This window comes from Taeniopygia guttata, chromosome 1, assembly GCF_048771995.1.
Source record: "Taeniopygia guttata chromosome 1, bTaeGut7.mat, whole genome shotgun sequence".
Taxonomy (NCBI): Eukaryota; Metazoa; Chordata; class Aves; order Passeriformes; family Estrildidae; genus Taeniopygia; species Taeniopygia guttata.
In genome coordinates, this window is record NC_133024.1 from 85,890,350 (window position 1) to 85,913,473 (window position 23,124).

Genomic DNA, 23,124 nt, shown 5'->3' on the forward strand with positions numbered 1-23,124 from the left:
GTCTTTACTGTGATATTTTTATTATGCCTCAGAGAAAATCCACTATAACGCACAGCTGCAAAACACCCCACCGGTCTTAGGGCAAAAAAGATACACACTAACCAGAATGGACTAGCATTTTCTGTCACATAAACTGGCAGAACTGCAAAAATGCATGGGATGGGACATAAGCCTCATCTTTCTGGGTATTTTGGTGAGTTAGTGGTAAATTTGAATTAATGAAGTTTAAATGCTGCATTTTTTTATAATGCCTGTTTGGAAGGACTGAAATGCTAGATAAAGAAATATGGAAAAGCATGTCTGCATAATCTTAGGGTGTGGAGGAATCAAGGCACAATATTAAAATAAATTCTTAAGCAGCAGAGGTCTTCTTTGTTCAGCCTACTATACAACAAATATCACAAGTCAGTATGACCAAAAAAAAAAATCTTCAGCCAAATTTCATCTCTCTCATATGTAGAGCATGCAGCATGATTGGAGCTTTCCTGAATGGACAAATCCTCACCCAAACCACAACTCCAGCTTGCAGGAAACCTCTTCATAAAAGAGGCAGCTGCTGTACTTGGTCATTATATCTCCATTTCAGTGACTCTGTGTGTAGTGCTAGATCACAATTCCAGGTCAGCTTTACAGAGCTTTAGCTCCACACATTTCAAAGGACTTACTGTTGTTTCTCACTGATGTGAGTAAGAACAGTGACTGGCCTCATTTCTCTGTCCCAGCTGACATGCTGGAGTATGCCAGTAGGCAAAGAGTGTTTCCCCTGAACCGCATCTGGATGAGAATGGCTGCGGGAACCTTGTCTGTTCTCACCAGGGGTGCAAGCAGTCAGGAGGGCAGGTTCATGCACCACAGAGAGGGCCAAAATCCAGACTGAGACCAAGGTAATAGGTTCGACAGTTTAGGAATAAGGAAACAGCAGATGTCTTTGAATGCAGGTTAAGAGCAACCAGGTCAAAGACTTGGTTTGTGGTATTTAGGTTTTGAGAGACAGAAGAAGCAGCAGCCTATCTTCTGACACATGGCACAAAGCTTCAATTATTATATGAACATCTCTTTGGATTGACAACCTGTGATCCTTCTTTCAGATGTGTAGTGCTACTTTTTTTCCTTCCTGTGGTTTTCACGTGACAGTGGCTGCTTCTGTCTGCAGTTTAGTTCTTCAGGAGTAGTCTAGAGGAGGAAAAGTGTCTGCATCTGTGAAAGGGGATAGTGCAGGAGGTCAGCGAACATCTGTTTCCCAGGGAGCCTTCTTAATGTACTTCACCACTGACCAAAATATACATTGCAATCCGTGATAGTCAATGCAATTCCTAGCAGCACCTGGATTTTCTTTCAAGGTTTCTTACCCAGCTTTGCCCAGTCTGTTATTGCTTGTCTGTACAATTGAAAATCATCCTAGCATCCAACACAAAATAGTTGAAAGCTAGTTATGAATTTAGAAGCTGTGCTAACTGTTCAGAGATTTATTATCTTTTTTTTTTCTGGGTAATGGGCAAGTTAGAACCTTTCGATATTTCAGCAAAAGAACAGCAGAAAATACCCCTGAGGACAAGCTGTCTAAGCTCTGATCCTGTATCTGAAGTCCAGTACCAATGTTTTCTCTCAAGAACAAAGTAATTCATTCAGCTAAAAGAGAGTGAGATTGACTTTGAAAATTAAAATCAATGCTTTAATTCAATACACATACAATTACCAGCTGTCAAATGGCATGTAATGCACTTTTACTGAAAAAAACAACGGCACAAAAGACGAGAAAGGAGGCTTTGACAAATGTTAGGATTCTCATAATGATGTTTTTTGTGTGGTTTTGAAAGCAAGACTGCAAAGTTAAGCGCTGTAGATGATAGGGCATTATGCAAAGGGTGTAAAAGGACCAATGGTGTTTTTCAGAACACATATCACTGCTCTCTGTAATGCTCTGTTTTCACAAATACATGGTGATTAGCTATTTATCAGCATGAAATCACATCATAAAACATTCCACATATCATTGAGTTTCTAATAATCTGTGTCACTGTGGAGATTAATACATTAAGTCAGTCCACAAACTTCATGAAATACATTCTTCTGCCAAGATTTGTGTTGGGTTTGGCAAATGAAGGATGAAACACTGATGAAATGGGAACTACTTTTGTTGACTAGTCTGTGAAATAACACATTTGTTTTTTCACTCTTCGACACTTTTCAGGGGATAATAAGGGTGTCCCTGGTAGCGCAGTTAGCTTCTGAAATAATACCTCACCTACCTGCTCTGCTACTGCAGTCCTTCTTAAACTGTTTTGGACTCTGACTTAGCTATATTGAACCCCTGCAGACTTTTTTGCAGTGTGAGGGCATACTAAAGACCAGCATCGCATGTCAAGGTCCATATTTTCAATTGTGTCAAGAGATCAGCATTTAAATCTGTATTTACCCACTGCACTAACTACCCTCCCAAGCATCCATGCATCCTTCAACTCCAAATTTATGACTGCCTCTATTGTCACGTGTACTTTCCCAGAGTTCCACTGTGTCTAAGGATACCCTGAAAATCATGTTTTATCTAAAAGACAACCAGTATAATTACTGTTTCTGAAAACAGACAAACAAAGAAATGAATCAGCCTGAACATTGCAAAAGGGGAATTGTCTCAAATCACGGAAGAACTCTGAAAATCCATCCACGTATTAAGATGGTAAATATACTGCCATCACTGGTTTAAAACCATGTGTTTGAAAATGTTGCCCTGAGCCCACTCAGTACATGATTTGGAATTAGATGAATGATGAATCCAAAGGAAATATAACTTTCTCAGGTTAGAGTGTGACTGATGACACCCATCTCCAGTTCAGGGTGGAAGGTGGAAGTTAATTTAGATTGATTTATTAATATTTTTTTCCAGAGTCAGTAAGATACTTGATAATTAATGGCACAGAAATATGAGTTCAGCTGAAAACCTTCATAAATTAAAAGTATTTAATTTAATAGTAATTTAGATGATTTTGCAAAGTGCCAGAGCAAGATAACTGCATTTGCAGACGAAGCAAGATTGAGAGAATTGTCTCCAGGACTGATGCAAGTAATGCATCTTTATAGCCATGTGGGTCAGAATTCAGTAGCAATATTACAGTCCTTCAGATCAACATTTCCATGAAGAGAAAGAAGATCTATCAGGAAAAATATTCTCTCACATTTCACTCCTCGCTCTTTAGCTGCCTAGAAGTTTACTGTGTGCTTCACACAGTACACAGTGAAGCATAGTTTAAGACTTCTCATTATTTCTCAGGAAAATGCCAGTTCGAAAATAGCTTAGAACAAGACAATGGACTGAGAACCACAGTGGACTGAAGCACAGCTGCAATGGCATTGCGGTTCTTTCCTGTACAATATTTTCAAGTGATAAAGAGAGAAGAGCAAATCTAAGTAAAGAGAGCCTTTTAATGCATTTCTGTTGCAACTTCCCATGAGTAACAATAGCTTAAACCCTTTTGGATACCCAAGCAGTGGCAGTTGGATGCCTGTTTCTCGTGGCCAACATGTACATCAGGCTTTGGCTCTGGTAGCAGCATTCACGTGCTTCCAGATATCCAGCGCCAGCACAGAAGCAGGGCCTCTAACTCAGGCACTGGCTACAGTGAGGGAGGGAATGGGGATGTTGTGTTGGGCACGAGGAAGAAGTCCAGTGCCATGGTCCCCGCAGTCATTGCTCTCGAGAGCAGAGGGTCCTGGCCCAGATGCCACAGACAGCTGCAGAGGCAGGACAGGGAGAAGCTCTTGCTGCTGGACAGACAGCTCATAACTGGGTTCCCAAAGTGTGCCTCTATGAGCTTCCAGAAGCTGGACCAAGCTAGCTGTTTTTCAAAAAAACAGAGCAGTTAGACATAAATGGAGCATCATGGGAAAGGGTGGGTGACGTAGACAGATGTCAATATGCTCTGCAAAAGTGCTTATTGAATTTTCTGTGCAATTTTCCCATTTGTTTAGGTAATATGGAGCATTTCGCGTAGGAAAGGTAGGTTTTACTTTTTTCTGCCCCTTGTCCTTGAGAGGGACGTGGTTTGAAACTGCAGTGTGATAATTTTCAAAGAACAGAGCAAAAGGGCTGGGGCTGAGATTTGGATGAGGATGTCACTCTTTTTCTCATGCTTGTTTGAAAAAGCCCTACTTTGCTTTGGAGAATTTGAGTGATTCCCTGCAGCAGATTTTAGGACTGGAACATGTTCAATCATGGTCAGAGAGGATAAAGTGTACTTAATTCTCTGCTCTTTAGGTGGTTTACATTGGCACAGGCTGAAAGATTTAGAGTGCTGAAGTTTACACATTCACAGAGACTTGGTGTTCAGATTTAACATTATGTACTTTTTTCACTTGAAAGTAGAAAACAATAGGAACCAGCACAAAAGTTTTCTCAGGATCTTGCCTTTTGAATAGCTGAAGAAGGGAGGCTGAGGAGAGAAAAAAAAACATCCACGGAGAACCTGAGATTTTTCCGTTTAAAAGCAAAAGATCCCCAGACCCAAATACCCCTGAAATAGTGTGGCGTAGGATGAAGTATAAATTTTTCAAATTTATAGGAAGTGCTGTGACATCAAAATTTATACTACCTTTGGCACAGTTTCTATAAATTGATATCTTTTCACAGACACTAAAGTTGTTACAGTTTCAATAACCAACCTTGAGTCTGCTTTAAACCTACCCAACAAGAAGGAGCAATAGCATTTTTGCAAATAAACTTCCCAATCCCATCCAGTAGCAATATCATTTTTCCCTAGGGTCCCCAAAACTGCCTTTGGGATCTCTCTTTTTGTGTGGATTTTTTTTTTTTTTTTTTTAATAAACAGGACATAGGACTTTCCCTTTTCTCCTCATCTCAACTCACAGCCCTGTGATTTACGTGTCCCAGCTGCTCACGAGACTGTGAGCCAGACGACCCAACCCGACCCAAATCTCAGCTCCCTGCCAACTACTTCTCTCTCTTTCCTCTTTCTCCCTCTCCCTGCACTCTCCCATACTGAGCTGCCATACACAAGCTTTTTTTGGTGCCACTGATAAATATGTAAACCACCAGACCTATGGTGAGCTGCACTGATGCTGAACTACATCTCTACAGCCAGATCAGATAATGTGTCAAGAGCTGCAGTCATAGTACGGGCTACAGAATAGATGGGAGGTAAAGTACCTTTTTTTCTGCAGGATATTTAGTCCAATTTTTTAGGTTATCTGCAAAATTCGTGGTGCACTGAGGGTTCAAGTGTAATCTTTTCATATGTGGTGCTCCATTAATGGGTATGGCACTCTACATAAATAAAATGTCATACAGCTTGAGTTGAGATCTAGAATTATGTCAGGTTTTACCCCCTCCCAGTTTTTTTTCCCTGGTAATTATGAAAGATAGGAAACAGTGTGCAACAACTGATGCCCTTTGGGACATGGACACACAGCGTGCCTATATGGATATTTGACACAGATGGCAAATAAAATAGCAAGTCAGCTTGAGATTCTAACAACAAATTTTGTTGCAAGTGAAAAAGGAAAATGCACGTTATGAGTGGAAATCAGCACCTATCAGGGCCAAAAGATGCTTTTCTCCCAATATCATTTGGCACAGAACAGAGATTATTTTGCAGTTCTAAGTCATGCAGTACATAAGTGCAAGGTGAATCAGCACATCAGTATTTCACTGTGGTTTTTTGACTGTCTCTATTCCTATTCAAAGTTAATATCTGGCAGAGGCAGAAGCATAATTTGATCTTTTGCTGTGGGGCTTTTAATGACTTCTCTGTTTCTGAACTGCTGCATTTGAGTGAATAAGCTAAAATCTAAGTGCATTTTACACTCTGTGGACTGTATCCTTCATTTAGCCTGTGTTCAAGAAACCATTAGCCTGAGAATTCTTAAAATCTCTGCTTCATTTTGATCAACAGGGAGAGTTTAATGTACAATATGAAGTAGGAAGATTTTGATGTATGAATAAAAAATATTAACAAAAGCAGTTATACTTCTCTCTTGTTCCCATATTTCATCAGTTTAAAGCTGGTTTTATGCTAATCAGTTTTGGATTACTCTATGGATAAAATACAGAGTTTTTCGAGTTATTTCCTTGTGTAGGATCCTTAAGAGAATGATCTGAATTCTGGAGCCAGAATTGATTCTAAATAATTGATTTTAATTGATTCTAAATAATCAGATTCCAAACTGACCATATATTGATATTAATTATTTCAGACTCTGCACTTAAATTGAACACACAACTTAAGCTGTAAATTTGTGTTCTTCAGAATCCCCTTTTTCAAGTCACAGATATATAAATGGATTGTTGGGATGGGGTTTATTCCCAAAGGACCGAGAGAGCAATTCTAGCTGCCTTGCAAGCTCCCCATGCAGCACTGCCACACACATCATGTAACACAGCCGTGTTGCACCACAAAAATAGAGCATCTATCAATTACGGTTGAAGAGGCAAAATCTCCCTCTAAAATTCAAGAAAAAATCCCCTGAGAATGTTGAAGCCAATAGCAGAAAAAGGGACACAAGGTGCAGAAGAACTGACAAATTAGATAATTTCCCATGTGGGAAGGCAATATCAGCCCTTAAAACTGGCCTTCCACTGGAGAACGATTATGCAGAGATTTTTCCTGTTTCTGTACTGGCTTTGGGGGCTGTTTCTCTACATCTTATTTTTTTATCATGCTGACCCATAAGAGTTACCACTAACAAATAATTCAAACCAGGAAATGCTATATGTTTGCTACCGTAAAGGTTTGAATTTTCATCTTACAACAGTTTGGTTTCCAAATCACTGTATTCCCAGTAGCACAGCAAAATCATTTGCTTTAATGCAATTGCTAATAATAATGATATCAACACGAACCTCTGTTTGTTCATATGTTGAGCTCATTGAATAAAGAAGCTTATCATTTATCTGTGTAGAAGCTTTTAATTAGTTTTCTGAATTCACTCCAGAGATTAATGGGCAGATGATATTTAATATATGCTTTATTGGTTTAATTTCTTTATTGAGATATCTGAATTTATATGCTCTTCCCTCTTTGATCCTTTACTTTTTTTCTCTCTGTTAGGTAACTATAAAATATTTGTCTGCAAGCAGACTCATAAACTCCACTAGGCCGTTGCACCTGGGTGGTGGTAGGTGGGTCATAACACAACAAGGCAGCAAATTCCACTCTGTCAGGGATTATAAACTTTACTCAGAAAATACTGTGTCACTGAAAAGTGTCACTTGCTGGCACTTTTCAGGATTTCAAATAAGTTGAGGAGGTACCTTTTCCTGCTCACACACAGCATTAATAGTTTGTGTATTCAGGCATTTCTTTTTTAATTGAGATTTCTTTTGACCCGTTCCCTCAGCTGTGACCTTTTCCCGTGGCCATCAATTACTGTTGGCCACTGCAGCATGGCTCCTGCTATCCCTCGGTATCCTGCTTACCCTTGGGACTCTTCCAGTATGGCAAAGTTGTCCTGTGCAACTTCCTGCTGCCTCCACCTGACAGGTTTCTCTTTCATGCCATGGGCCACATCCTCTGCTTACTTGGGAGGTGCACATGCTCCTGTTGAAATCCACATGAGGACCCAGAGCAGATGAAGCTCAACCCTTGGGCTGTTTAGGGAAAAAAACTTTGTCCTTTCAATGGAGCAGTGGTGTCACTGACTCTTGATGGCAGCCAATACTCACAGCCTACTGCCATCCTGGCTTAGGGACTGTACCCTTTTGTTGCCAAGAAAGGAAATTGAGCCCAAGCTGCTGAATCCATCTTTGCTTTTCTTAATTTCTTGTGTCTTGGGACAAGGTGCACCTTCGAAGTACAGAGAAAAGGGAGTGGAAACTGTCAGTAAACAGTGCATCATTTTTCTTAAAAATAGTGCCCTATGTAAATATAAAGTTCAACATTACGGTTTTGTTGGCCCAGTAGGAGAGGGATTAAAAATGCTTGTTAATGGGATTTAAAAGCAGGAGTTCAGTTTTACTAGCTACAAAAATATAATTATCATAATTAAGATTGCAAAGCACTAACGAAGTTCTTTAATAATTATCCTTTTTCCTTAGAGATTCATTTTGTAAAACCTGATTTGAATTTTACATCACACTGGAGAAACATTATTTTTGTAGAAATGGGAGCCACTGGTAGCATGAAGGGTCTGAGAAAAGCGGTTCTTTGCACATAGCTGGAGTATGGCTCAGTCTGAGACAGGAGGGACTCAAGGGCATAAATGTTCAAGATGGCACAAAATGCAGGTGCAGCCTTGGTCTGATGCTGTAGCTGAACTCTTGGCACATTTATGGACTCAGATAGAAAACTGGGAGTCTGCAACTAGAGAACATTCCTCCCCAAAGTATCATGCAATCAGGCAGGTTGAGTGTCTCTGTCCTTGCTGTCTTTAGGCTTAGTGGTGCCCAGGCAAACCCTGAAGCCTCCTGCCTTGCTCTAGTCAGAAATGACCTTTAAACTCCATAGGATGTGTTACCTGCAAGGGAGACAGCAAGCAGTACAGAGCAATAACCTGTATAGTCACAGGCCTGCAGGGTCCTTTCTGAAAAGAAAGAGACAGCAAATTCTCAAAATTAAATGACAACAAATTGTCCATTTAAAAATATCTCCCCCAAACAGCTTTTCATGATTCATCTCCCCAGATGATTAAATATTTAGTTCTGCTGACAGGGATATGATAGCTACTATAGAGCAGAAAATTTAGTGCAGTGTGTGAGTTATAAGCAGATGTGTTATCAAGCTATTAACACAAAAGTGATGGGATTATTGGTGTTGATATCTGTATTTATTTCTGTATTATTGTATAGAGATTTTTTTTCCTGTCACCAGCAGATCTAAGCCACAGCTTTGGCTCTTGCATGGGGCAGGGAATTTGTCTTGCAGGGTCTCTGCAGGGACAATCACATTGTCCCCTCATGCCACCCACCTCCAGCCCCATCTGCTGCTCAGCAGAGCAGCTGAGCACCCATGGGTGTCACCATGCTGCCATGCCCATGAGGGTGGGGAGGGCCAAGGAGAGCACTCACTGTCCTGCTGCTCAAGTCCCAGTCTGCTCCTTGGAGCTTGGCCCTCCAGTTCTTGCTGGTTTGAAGAAGCAAACAAATCCCACATGGGCAGGGAGAGGGCAAGGACACTGAGAGAGGACAACCCTTCACTCTAGGTCCTGTTTAATGAAGAGGGAGATGCCACATTGGGATAGGTTCCTAAAACTTGAAGGAAATTTGGATTCGTGTTTAGTTTCTGCTTTCCTGATAAAATCTCCACAGAAACATGTAGTCTGTTATTTCAGCATCTTATGTATGGAGGGAATGATCACAGCTGGTGTAAATTGTTACAATTAATTGAATAACACTGTCAAAAATTCATAATTTATTTTTAGAACTAAATTTTCTGTTAGCAGAATTACTTCTAGACCCGGAGCCTTTTAAAAGAAGAATCATTTGGTTATTTGAGAGCCATCCATAAACACTTAACAAACAAAGAAGTGGGGAGAGTAACACTTAACAATCAAAGAAGTGGGGGGAGTGAGACCAAACTATGTCAGCTCCTGGACATCTTGCTTTGCATTCCAGTGCCACCATAGCCTGTTTAATCATATGGAAAGGGTTAAAATGATCTTGTCAAAATTGTTGCTGCCAGAAAACAAAGAGAATGGCTGATAACAATCCCATTGAAAAAGACTCATTTTCTGCTTCATTTGCGTTTCCCAGGTAGTTCATGTCAAACAAAATAAAAATCCCTGCATTTTTGACGAATACATCTTTATAGTATTATACTTGCATATTTTGCTTGTATCAGCTGAGCATTTGACCATCAGAAGATCATAGGTCAAATGTTATATTATTCTACTTATTTAAATATTTGCAGAAGAACATCAATAGATTCTTACAACTATGAATACTTTATAACTAAGACCCTTTTCAAGAGAAGGTTTCAGAGCCAATAATTGCAAAATAATCTGTGCAGTTCTACCTCCACATTTTGACTTGGATTTTGCAAAGATACACATACATGAGGGCCTCCTTACAGCAGTATGGAGTTAAGCATATTTTAAAGTCTTTGTGCATTTGGGACTTCTGATATTATGAGGATTAAAGTTTTATAAATACCTAAAACAGATTAAGAACATGAGAAGTAGAGAGAGAAGAAAAACAGGTTTTACATTCAAGGGCCATTCTCCTGCGAGGCCTTTTTCTTTTTTTTTTTTTTTTTTTTTTGCTAATTTTATCATAAAGTGAATTTTTAAAAATTAACATCTAGGAGTTTGGCATGATGAACACCTGACATACAGACTAAAGCAGGAGCGATGTCAATATAGGGGAGACGGTGCACAAGCTATTTCTAGTACAGAGACCAAAAGCACAATAAAATATATTTCAAAAACATATATATGATATAGGAACTAATTCAAGGGGACTGATTTGCTTAGGATACGTAGCCAGCTCAGTAGATCCAGAATGACTGGACAATTGTGGTTTAAACTGAATTCAGGTTGAAACCTCAGAAGGTTTCCAGTCCAGCCTCCTACTCAAAGCAGGGCCAACTCTGAGGTCAGACCAGTCTGCTTAGGGTTTTGCCCAGTCAGGCTTGCAGGGATGGGGATGGCACAGCCTCTCCAGGCAGTCTGCTCTGTTGTCTGGCTGTCCTCATGGAGAAAAGTTCCTTCTCTCTTCTTTAACCTTATGTCTGTTATTTTTCACTCTCTGATCCTGCACTACCATGAGGAGTCCAGCACTGGTTCTTCCCTGACCCCTTGTAGGCAATAAGAGGACTCTTCGGTGTCCCCAAACCCGTCTCTTGTCCAGACTAAGTCAGTCTGGCTACCCCAGCTCCTTCTCATAAGTCAAGAGCTCCAGGCACCACCATTGGGGATGCTACTGACTTTCCTCCTGTTAATCTATTTTTTTCTGTCCTAGGACCCCCCAGACTGATCACATTACCCTGAATGTGGTATAACAGGTGCTGAGTGAAGGGGCATAAACCCCTCCCTTCATCAGGCTGCATTCCAGTTCATGCAGACCAGGGTCCTGTTGGCCATCCTTGTCACCAAGGCACGCCACTTGTTCATGTACAGCATGCTGCCTGCTGCCTTCCAGAACTCCCAGGGCCTTTCCTGGAGAGCTGCTCTCTAATCAGTCTATCTCCAGCCTGTATCAGAGTTCAAGGCTCTTCATTCCCAGGTGCAGGACTTGGCAGTTGGCACCACTGAATTTCATAAGGTTTCTTGTCTGTCCTTTCCTTCAGTCTCTCGGTCTCCCCCATAACAACAGCCCTGCTTTGAGCATGAAGCCAGCATAAATGACATCCACTGCTCTCTCCCCATCCACAGATTCTGTCATTTCATCATAACAGGCAGTCAGGTTATTCTCAGTAAATCCACGCTGGCTGTTTTTGATCATCATCTTCTCCATGTGCCCGGCCCTGTGCTCCATCAGGACCACTCCATGATTTGCCAGGGCCTAAAGTGAGGCTGACTGGCCTGTTGCTCCTTTCTTGAAGGCCAGCATTTGCCTGTTTCCAAACACCAGGGACTTCCCCCACCTCCACAGCCTCTCAAAATGAGAGATCAGCCTAGTAAAGGACACCAGGAAGTCTCCCAGCACCTAATGAGGCAAGTAGTCAGTCCCTGCCAACTTGTATGGTCAATTTCCCCCAGGCTTCCTCAAGTTCCCTGAGTTGATCCTCACCTGTTGCTGGTGCTTCTGCTCCTCCATGCCCCTGCCTCCAACACACAGGCTGGAGACCTTGCTGCTGAAGACTGCTTTAAAGCAGGTATCAGCCTTACCTGTTTTGCTGTAACTAATTCACCCCCTCACACACCTGCAGTACTGCAGCAGTCCTGCACTTTCGTTGTTCAGCCTTTTGCTACTGATGTAGCAGAAGAAGCTCTTCTTGTTGCACTTGTCGTGCCCTGCAGATGTCACCTGAGGTGAGCTTTGGCTTTCCTGCCACCATCTCTACATACCCAATGAAGTCAATAGAGAAAGACAATACCTCTGCCAGGTGATTTACCATCCCTTGCCACTTTGGCTTATGTGTAAGCTTTGACGAATATTTGGCTGTACACAAACTAGTAATAACTAAGCATTTAGCTGTGCCTATGCCCTGTGCCTCAGTTTTCTTGTTGAAATGCACCCACTAACTCCAATGCATCAGCCAGACTTTGCCAAATCCCTGATCCTAGAATTGTCAGGTGTCACCATGCAAGGATGTGCGGTCTGAGCCACCTTGTGCGCCCCATGACAATGCCAGGTGCTTCATCTCCTGGCTCGTACAGAAGGTGAGAGGGCTGCCAGCAGACCACTGCAGTCACATCCTCCTCCGCTCATCGCACGGAGCGATGTTACCGAACTGACCTACTTTCCCCATCCGCCCACGGAAGGCTAATCCTGTTTAGCATTGCTGGAAGGGGACGGGCACGCGGGGAAGTGCTCTGAGTTATACAGATGGCAGTCTTTGCTGATTAATGTTAGTTTAATTTGTTTGCCTTTCTGTTTCCAGCCGTGCGAGGGGAGAGCAGAGCAGCGGTTGAACATGGGGATTCACAGCCTGTTCACTGAAGTCTGAATGGCTCTAGTCATTCAGTAGTAATAACAGCAGTGAGGAAGATAATGAGTGTGTATGTACTGATCTTCATCAGAGATCCAAACACTGCACAAACTTTACACGTTGCTCACAAGCCAGAGATAAAAGATGCCTCTCACCCTGGCCACACTCCAGCACAGCACTGCTGACGTCAGCCATCTCACTCTTGGCTTAAACTGATGTGAATCACGCCACATCTACAGAGAGATCACAGGCTGCACGCCCCAAAATTCAGCACCAGGGTGGAGGGGGAAAGTGGTCTAACACATGGCAATAGCTGCAAGGTTTCTGACATGTGAAAAATAATACCCCTTCCCACTAAACAGAAATACTGTAAAAAATAAAACCAGAATATGCTCTGAGCCTTTATTTTTCTTTGTCATAATCTCTTACTGCTCAGCTTTATTATCTATAACCGTCTTCCTATCACCCCCAGTTCAGAAGAGGGGAGCATTTATTTCTGTCAAATTCCATTCTTTTTACTGTTCACATGTGGATTGTTTTTAATGCATGTTTGCTTTAAGCCTGTTGCCATCTGAAGATTGATTGTACACATATGTATGAAACATGAAACAGCCCTTGAGGTTCATAAAGTCCAGTATTTTCTCAAAAAGTTTTCTTTTCTTTTTTTGAAGTATCTAAATATCTTTTGTATAAACAAAATATAGAAACCTACTGAATGCGGGAAGACTTTGCTATACACTGTCAGGAAAAAACTCTAAAGCTAGACACCTAAAACAATGCTTCTGGATTTTTTCTTTACTCCTAAAACCAGTAATTCCCATAACAATCTCAGTGTAACATGACCCATGGTGACTCCAGACTGCCATTCTTCCACTAAAAAGCCACATATCTTTCTCAAATAACCATGTATATCATCAGGAAAGGGAATTTTTACTATCTTAAGGTTTCTAAAGGCTAGTCTGTTTACATTTTGATAAATCAATTTTTATTGCTATGGTTAGGAATGTGTCATACTTAATTATGGACCCCAGCATGTTCTTGTAACAGTTCACAGGTTTATATCTGAACAAAAGAGAATAGAGTGGTATAGTTCAGCTTGATGTGTCTATGAATCTGTTGATTTGTTCTGATTTGTGTTTGTACAAATCTTTCTGCTGTGTGTTCACACTGTACCTTTCCTGGTGGGATATCTGAGTGCTTCATCCATGTTACAGAAACTTGAAACAAGGTGCTTAAAATGATCAGATGGTCACTTCTTGCTTTCACTCTGTCACCTTTGCTGCTGCTGCTTCCTGGTTTCTGATCTTTGTCTTTGCCTTCCAGCAGGCCTTGGAAAGCAGGTAGAGTTCCTAGCCACAGTGGTGCTCCCCAGGGTGGGAAAATCCCATGTAACCCATGCTGTGGAACACCCATGAGATGATGCCATTTGACCAACCACAGTGCCCAGCAGACCTAGTTCATCATCCCTGGGCAGGGGATCTGGCAGCAATGCTAACATAGTGACCAAGCTACGCTGTCTCCTATGCTAGTGGGTGCCTAGAAACTTTGCCCCTGGATCATGCCTAGAACCTCTCTACTCTCTTTTGGTGCCTTCTTCATATGTATTGGTTCTTACTCATTAAGCACAGGATGCCATGTGTGGCTGGATCTGACCTTTGAATCCTGAGCCCCACCAAACATACCTGTGTGCCTCGTGTATAACACTGACCTCTTTGCTAACAGCCATTTCCTCCCCTTCAAAGAGGGGATGGGAGAGTTGATGCCCTGTTGAGGCAGAACAGGAGCAATGCTGAGCAGAGATGGGCCCTGGAGGCTGAGCAATGTGTCTGGAAGGCATGGGAGCATGCCTACCCTGTTGCTCTGTTTCTTTCTCCTTCACAAAGACAGCAGTTGTTGGGAAGGATCTTCCCAGACGTCAGAGGATAGTTCAAGGTGTTTCATCCCAGCATCCCAGTTTTCCGTACAAGCCTTACCCATACCCTGTCCTTGAGAGGATTGTTCTCCAAGTGCAGTGTCATCATCTTTAATTAGGATTGGTTGTATTGTACCAGCATCCCAAGTGATCTGAGGGTGAGGTCTGAGGTGTAAGGCTCAAGTATGTCTGCAGTGGGTGGGAGCATCTCTCTCCTCAGGGCTGACCATACCTGTGCAGGACAAGTGGTGGAAAATCCAGGCAAACCTGTGGGGTGATGGAGGCAAACACCCCATCTTGCAAGACGGGGAAGAGGAGGAAAAATCCAGTCTTTTCCTTGAGCTGCCAAACGTAAGGGCCAGGGAAGCACAAACACTGTGATTTCTCATGAAGGTTCCCCAGGCACGTCTCAGGAGCTCTGAAAGAAATTTACGTCTCTGATTTAATTCAGCTGAGTTAAATTAATATTATTGAAAATTCTTGATAAAAGATCAGGCTGATTTGTAAGAACTATAAGCTGGCCTTGTGGCAACTTAGTGGGAAATCAACAACTGATTACCTACATTTGAGTGTCTACAGTATATCCTTATGAGCAGTAGGGCAGGAAGGAGTGAAATCAAACTCACCAGCCCAGAAAAGTAGTAGCTTAGCTCAGTAAAAAACACAGGATAAGGTGATCAGTGCCAGATGATTTTTTATAGTGCAAGCTCCGTGTCCTGTGGGAATAGACTGTATCAAAATAAACATGTGCAACCTTTCTTCCGGAGAGTCCCTAGAGCAAGCTGGCACTCTGCCTGAAGTGCTTATTTCCCAAGCAACTATTCAATGTATGAATGAGGGGGGGGGGGGGGGGGGGGATGTTTGTGCTATAATTCCTCATCTGATAACTAAGCCAGGGGTACATAGTTAACAGCTTTAGCCAGTCTTTTGTTTCCAAAATGCCATTCTTCCCTACTTGTGGATATGCATCTTTCTGTGTGTTTGTATATGTTCCTCCCTGATGGGAGGAACATGAGCTTTCTCCTCCTTGTTCCAAGTAGTTCCCAACTTTTTGAGTGATAGTCTTCATTCCTTGATGATAATGATGATACTAATGAAGCTCCAAATGTAACTGTCACTGTTAAATACTCTGCCAGCAGGAGTTACATCATGTGGTGTTCTTACCTATAGGTTTCCAAATTGCCTTTCTTATCATGAAAGGATTCTTCGCAGTTTGAGAAATATTTGTGCCACTTGTTTTTTTTATGTCACTCCTTTGCAAGGGAACCGTGGCACAGAGCCTTGGTATTTACTGCCTGCCTCCATCATTGCAATGAGTCAGAATTTTCTCCTAAATCAAGAGACAGTAGGTTTCCAGTTTGCAGTTTGGGAGCTTCACAGCTGAGGGATTGGGAGAATAACATAAAGCAAGCAGGTTGCACTAAAGGCATACCTAAGCTCCTGTACATGGGTTTCTCCGTCAAAGTGTAAGGCAGCATCTGGTGGGGCTCTGGAGAGGGATGGTAATACCAGTTTACACCAGTTGTATACTCTGATGTACCTTTTTTATTGAGAACAGTTTTAATTTCATACAGTACATAATTTCATACGGTACATATGTACTAGAAACCCTGTTAGCAATGCCCATGATGCTCTAGAGATTTTGACATGTGAGCAAACAGAAGCAAAATGACAATTAGATATTGTCTCATGCTAGCAACAGCACAGCAGGTCCAGAATTTCATGTCAGTCAGTGAGAAACCTTGTTTACTGGAAGCTGGCCATGAATTGCTTTACAGATCTAGCCAAATCCTTGGCAGAACAGACCAGCTAGATCTGTTGCTCTCTCTCAAGAGCAGAGGCTTCCTGGCAGTGTAATTTCTTCTTGATGGTTTATGGGGTACATTGTAGGAAGCCCCTTTCATTAGGTGCATTGTGCTTCTCCAAGACAGCCAGGGCTGAGCAGCACCAGTACTGACTGTCTCATCCACCTCCTTCCTTCTTCACAAGCCACTCAGCACCCTTGTCCACATATTCCTGCTTTCTGTTGGGAATCCGTTACAACCAGAGGAAGCCTCTGTGAGGAAGACCTTTAGGGATTCAGGGAGAGCTACTTCTGCTGCTGATACTGCCCCATTTTGATTGTTATACCCTAGATTCAAGAAGTGTTCATGCAACAGAACATTTTGTGCTGTGCTGTGCTGTGCTGTGCTGTGCTGTGCTGTGCTGTGCTGTGAGGGTGGTGAGACACTTGAAAAGGTTGCCCAGGGAAGTTATGGATGTCTCAGCCCTGGTAATGTTCAAGGCCAGGTTGGATAAGGCCTGGCCTAGTGCAAGGTGTCCTCCCACCATTGGGTCTAGATGATCTTTACAGTCCTTTCATACCCCCTAACAACCTGTGATTCTATGATTGTGAGCAAAGACTTAGAAAAGAAACACTGCAAAATCCTGAATGCTAATCCTGCTATTTAAATGATGCCTTCTGTATTCTTGAATAGCATAGGTAGCAATAAGTGAGCAAATAACAACAAAACACACTGAATATTGTCACTACATTTTAGACAGAATTATTTGAAAACACAGTGATTTGCATAACAGTTTCATTATGGGATTAAGCAAATAAACACCTAAAATATATGTAAAACACTGGTTAATAATAATTTTACTGGCCTTATACATTTTCCTAGTCCAAAATATGGATTATGATATGGCTGACTTGCAAGTCAAAAGTCATGACTGGCTGTTTTGCAAGTCAAAACAAATGGCTGAAAAAATATAAAAACTGCATGGTATTATTTGTTATGTTTTTCTGTATAATGGAATTCAGCCATTTAAATCCACCAGTTATGACTGAAAAAACTAGTCCTTTGGCCTTCATATTTCTTGTTTATCTTTCATCAAAGAGCCAAGTGCCATTAAGTAGTAGCTTTACCCTCCAATCAGTGACCAGTGGCTCTAATTCCTCGTAACTCATTCGATAAAAAGTTATAGGGTAGTTTTGTGTTCTTACCTAACTGTTGAGTAATGACCAGGTAGAATGTTGCTGTAAGACAACTAGTAACAGAAGCACTGTTTTTACTATCATTGCTTTTTCACTTTGGTTTTTTCATAAAATGTTCTTTAAACAGGCAAATTTATGAGTGACTCATGTGTGGAAAATAATATGGGCTTAAATAAAGCCTAGCAATTAACTTCCTTCCTCCTCCCTTCCAATTTTATTCATGTCTTACATGTTTAGGACTCATTAAATGAGAAACATTGATTGCTGAAAAAGTGTTATCATTGCCTATCACTACACCACTGCTTTAAAAATGAGTCTTTGACAATATCCAGTGGCATTGTGCTGCTGTTCCGGAAAATATTAGTGTGGGATGCAGCAGCACATGGATTTTGTACCCTAAAGGGGTGCCAGATGCCATGAGGGGTGCAGTAGCACAGGGCTTCCTTCTTGGGTTGAAGCGGTTACAGATCAAGTGTCACTGTCTCTTAATGTCACGGAGCAAAGGAGGGTGGGCAGTGAGTTAGTGACAAGTGTTTCTGAGGCACTCAGCCTTCAGCTGGGCTGCTTTTGTATTTTTCCCTTTGCCTTGCCTACACAAATTTACTTAATTTACCTAATTTACCCTTTTCTGCTTACAGCTCACACTGCTGGAGCAATTGTACTACAAAGCTGAGGTCATAACAGTTTGGTGAAGTTTCGCAAAAAGAGTGGTGGGGATGGGACAGTCCCCACGCTTGGTGCCAGCATGGCTGGGTGGGTGTTCTGACTGGGCTGCAAGAGGGTTTTGTAGTATGGCTTAGGCAGTGGGATTTATAAGGACACTATGAATTTGAGGTGTAATTCACTAGAGTTATTACCAATCTCTTTTGGCTTTGTGTCATGATCCACAGAGGAGGATGAAGCTCTTCCCAGTAGGAAGAGCAGAGAGGTCAAAAGCATCCGTGATGCAGGCTCTTGCACTGAAGATGGTTTTGGTGGGAACATGGGGGCAATGAAAATGCTTTTCAGCTTGAGCAGATCCCAGGCTCATTCAGCCTACAAGTTTGCAGAGAGTAACTGCTGCACAAAAAAAAAAATCCCCAAGAAGTGTTTTTGTACTGTGCTGTTGCACCATGTGGTGCCTGGGAGCCTTGATCCCTGGCTAGAGACCCTAAGGCTAGCATAATGCTCAGGAATAACATTAACCACAATGGATATTTCCTAAAATCAAGGACTGTGGCATAGAGCACTGCTGACACATTTATCTGACCTGGATATCATCACTGTGTTATTAAATTGAAATAGAGTGACTGTGAGATTAACCTGCAAATAGAGCTAAAAAAATGACAATTCATACTGATTGTTGCATTCCTTCAACAGAAAAAACTGCTTAGACAATCTAATGGATGAAGATGAGAAAGACAGGGCAAAGAGGTGAGTATCTTTTCTTTTATAACTCTCTGTGATGAGCTTGATACTGTTTGTTGCTGCAAAAGCTGTTTTATCCATAATCAATTAATCAAAGAGCAAGAGAGTAAAATACAGTCAAATGCAACTTGAAAAATTTCCATCTCAGATTCCTACTCCAGGATGCACTGTAAGAAGAAAATAACCTAGCAATGTTTCCTGTGGAAAATGTTAAAAAAGCCAAGGCATTGATCATTCTCTTCGCATTACTGCAGAACATCAGAACTGAAGCACCAACAACATTCTTCTGCCACTATAATACAACATCTGAGCTTCCAGAGTGCACAAAAATGTTGTGGTTTTCTTTTTTCTTTAAATACATTTTGCAAAAGAAAAAGAACAGGAATAGTGGGTTTTTTTCACTATTAGAATGGTCATTTATTCATCAATGCCTATCTCACAGCAATGAAAACAGCCAGAAATTACCTTCGGAGCAGAGAAAGACCAGGAAAAGTCAGCCTTAAACTGGCACAAACCCATATTCACATACAGTCTGTACTCCATTGAGTCCCAGTTGGTGGAAATTCACTGTGAACCCTTTGTTGGGAGAGAAAAGGTGTGTTTCAAGGCAGAAGACCTGTGGCATTTAAACTCTTAGTAACTGTCAGAGCTGACCAGCATCTGCAGAAAAGCAGTTTGAAGGCATTCGAGGCTATCAATGCCTCAGCCCGCAGTTTAATTACTTTAGAGAGAGACAGAAGTTACCCACATTTTTCCCCTTGGTTCCTTCTAATGAGAGTATTTCCAGTCCAGGCACAAGCAGTTGATCCAGTTTCATCTCTTTTGATTCCTTCTCTGCTTCTTTCCCTCCCTGCAGCTTTGTCTCACCAATATAGGTCAGCACAGGCTGCAGCCAGGCTCAGCTGTTCCCCTCTGCTTCCTTTTGGAGGGTGCAGAAAGGAGCCCACCTCGCAGCACTGCTTCACCTGCCAAAGGCCTAATCATCTTCAAGATATTTGTGTGCTAGTTGTCTAGTGAAAGAAAAATTCATTAAATGAATTCATATATGAAAAAAATAGGATAACACATATCCTCGCTATCGGCAATTGTCATCACCATCTGGTATGGTTTTCATGCTGTTTGTTCCCAGAAGGAATTTTTGTCATACCCTGGGGCAGACCTCTATCAGGGTGCATAAAAAAGTTATAACTTTAAAAATAAAAAAAGGAAACTGCTTCTTCAAATTGTAATTTAAGTTCATTTTGCTTTTTAGAAATAAAGCTCAACTGTGTCTTGTAAACTGAGGACTCTGACCTGTCCTATACCACAAGGGAAATGTTTTGTTTTGCTTCTATTTGGTATAAGGACTGGGTCCCTCAGGACTGAGAAGCATCAGAGGGGATTAAAAAGCCCAGGAAATTGTTCTCTCCTTTTATTTTCTCTGTTAAAAGTAGGTGAGACTGAAAATATCCGGACCTAAGTTTTTGGGATGGTGTCAAGCCAGGAGCTGAGTTTCTCGGGTTAGGTGTGTGTAGAGATACACATACACACCATGTATATCTGCTGCAATTTATTAGGCATGTACAGGTTGTATTATACAGACATGAAAAAAGGTTGTATTATACAGACATCCTCTCCTGAGAAGAGGTACTTGCACTCCCACCCCTGTGCCAGATGTTTAGTATTTGGCCAAGATCAGGAAGAACACTGGTTAAATTGAGCCCTGTTCTGCATCACCTGACTCCCTAAGGCACATCTTCACTCTGAACACCTGAGGACTAAAATGTGGGTATGATGGCACCACAGCTGGGAGCATTGAAAACCTATGTGAGGTTTTCTGATCTTCTCAGATCAGAAGCCATAGTTTCCTTTTCAGTTCTTTGATGCTAGATGAGGTTTAATTTGGTTTTAGAGATTTATTAATTCTAAACAAAAGGTGTGCTTTGTGCACTTTTTCTCTATTTACTCTTCTTTCAGTTTACTTTTATAGTATATAATTTTAAAATAACTTTTTTTACAATTCAGTTGAATTCCAAATTCCAACCAAAACCAACTTGAAGTGAACCATGAGAAAGTGCTTAATCATGAAGACTACTACCTGCCATTTTCCACTGAGATAAAAAATAAATTTAAGAATCTGAATGAAGGTATGTGGTACAGTTACTTGCATTGATGCATATATAAAACACGCCACTGGACAACCAGAAGAAATCTGAAATTTAGTGTAAAGTCACATTTCATTGTAAACTAGCAAAATGTAGGATCTACTACTCGGTCAGTATCTGTCTAAGAATATGTGTAAGTGAATAAAAATGGCTGTTAAATTTTTGATTTTGATCATTCTGAATTCAGGCTGTTCTGTCCTGCCTTTAGCTGTATTCACTAAAAATCCTGATTTTATTCATACTGTGTCTCCTCCTTCCCCTTGAATATGCTATAATCTTTATGGAGTAGCAAGGAGGGAGGAGAATTGAGAGAGGTAGTATATAATTAAGACAGAGGTTGTTTAGGCTTACTGTAATCGTATGCCCTAGCAGAGAAGTAAGCAAGGCTATGAAATAATCTTCAAAGGGAAGTGATGAAAACTATGTTACTTCACGCATTTATAACTGTACTACACAAAGTATTTTCAACTGTGCAGGGATAGTTTTTATAATTTTTCCAATCTTTTCTAATTTTTTCCATTTGAAAACTCTACTGTGATCATCGATTCATATCTTGGTAGAGTTATTTCCACTAGAGGAGTTTTTATATTTCCTTTGTGAATAAAATGTCAAGTGTTAAATATAGATACTTTATATTTCTGTAAAGGCTTTTTTTATTTTTCTTTTCTTTTTTTTTTTTTAAGCAACACATTCCTTATTGACAGCTGGTGGTTTACTTTATTTTCAGGGAAAATATGGACTCTGAGCTTAAAATGAACTGGATTTAATTATGAGCAAGTAAAATGTTGATATTCTTAACGTTGCCCTGAACTGTAGAGAAATAGGATAAGGCTGGAGCTTTTCACATCTTGTTCTGACAGCCTTTTGCAGTGTAATAAGAGCAAGCTGAAATCAGTCAGGCAGTATCCACCCAATCTCTTGTGTTCAAAGCTGTAAAATAATCAAGCATTGGCTTCTATCCAGTGTGTCTCCAAGTGTGTTCGGGGTTGAGAGCAAAACAAAAATTACCCCTCTGTCAGTAGTACCATCCAGAAACCTCTGTAGTGATTTCTCTGCTGAAAATGTTTATTGCCATCCTGGTCCTCACAGGGGATGTAGATGCTGAGCTAAATTCTGCTCTGATTTTCAGCAGTGTGCATCCAGAGCTGCTTTGAGGGATAGCAGAGTTAGCTGGGACTGAGAAAGTCAGAGTGAGAACTGGCTTCTTGCCTTTTCCATTTACTTGTAACCAAATTTTTCAGTCTTTGCATAATTGACAAGGCAAGTCTCATCTGTTTGAGGAACTTTCAGAAGAACAAACAAACCTACTGGGCTATACTTATTTCTGTTTCTACATGGATACAGAAGTCCAGGTGATAACCTCCGAGTCAAACAGTTGTGGTATTCTTGAGAACAAGTCAGAAAATCCGTGTGTACAGATTGGCATAGAGTTAAAAAAAACCAAAGTGTGCATGCTGAAAAGATTATCAACAGCCTTAATGACAGCATTATGATGGTGCCAAAACACCCCAAATGAAATCAGATCCTTTCTTCCTTTGAGCTCTTGAAACACAGCAGCAGAAGGAGGCTCTCTCTGAGGAATCTGCAAGCTAAACAGACAAGACTGGTGAAGAAAGCTATAGAGTCTTTGTTTTAAACCTAGAGACTTGGGGCACTGACACTGATTTTCCCAGTGGCACACAGAGATAAAGGGCAAGCACTGCTGGCACTTCCAAGACCCCAGGTCTGGCAATGCATCCCAACCTCAGACAATCCATGCTGATGCCCTCTCTCCTGCTTGTCATTGTGACCTTGGAAAGGAGACTGAATAAACTGGTATACGAACCAGATGGGAGCTGCAGCAACTTCTACTCGGGTCTCTGATCTTAATGACTGGAAGAAAATATCCTGATTCTTCTCTGCCAGCCTGAAGGTAGGCAGAGCACTTGTGACCAAAGCATAGCAGGTCCTTGTAGATCAACCCAGCTCCAGTGCAATAGCTGCAGGACTGAGGTCCCGCTCTTCTGTTGAGACTGCACAGATGGGTATGATCCAGTCTCCTTCTTCTTCTTTATGGACAATTTTACTGTTGTCACAGTATTCCTATTTCTTCTCACTCTGAGTGCCTCCTTAGAGACAGCATGAATTTTTTAAGATCCTATA

General features: G+C 41.3%; 1 protein-coding gene across 6 annotated transcripts in view; it reads left to right on the forward strand.

Annotated features, from left to right (window-relative positions):
• NPAS2 (neuronal PAS domain protein 2) overlaps positions 1-23,124 on the forward strand; it is a 108,655-nt gene that overhangs the window by 33,309 nt on the left and 52,222 nt on the right. For 5 of the 6 annotated variants that reach the window (XM_072932671.1, XM_072932668.1, XM_041717622.2 and 2 more), the window contains exon 2: positions 18,791-18,844. The exons of the other annotated variant lie outside the window; for it this stretch is intronic. In XM_072932671.1, coding sequence (XP_072788772.1) covers positions 18,791-18,844 — 54 coding nt within the window. The remainder of the gene's footprint in view (positions 1-18,790; positions 18,845-23,124) is intronic. 6 annotated transcript variants of the gene reach the window in all.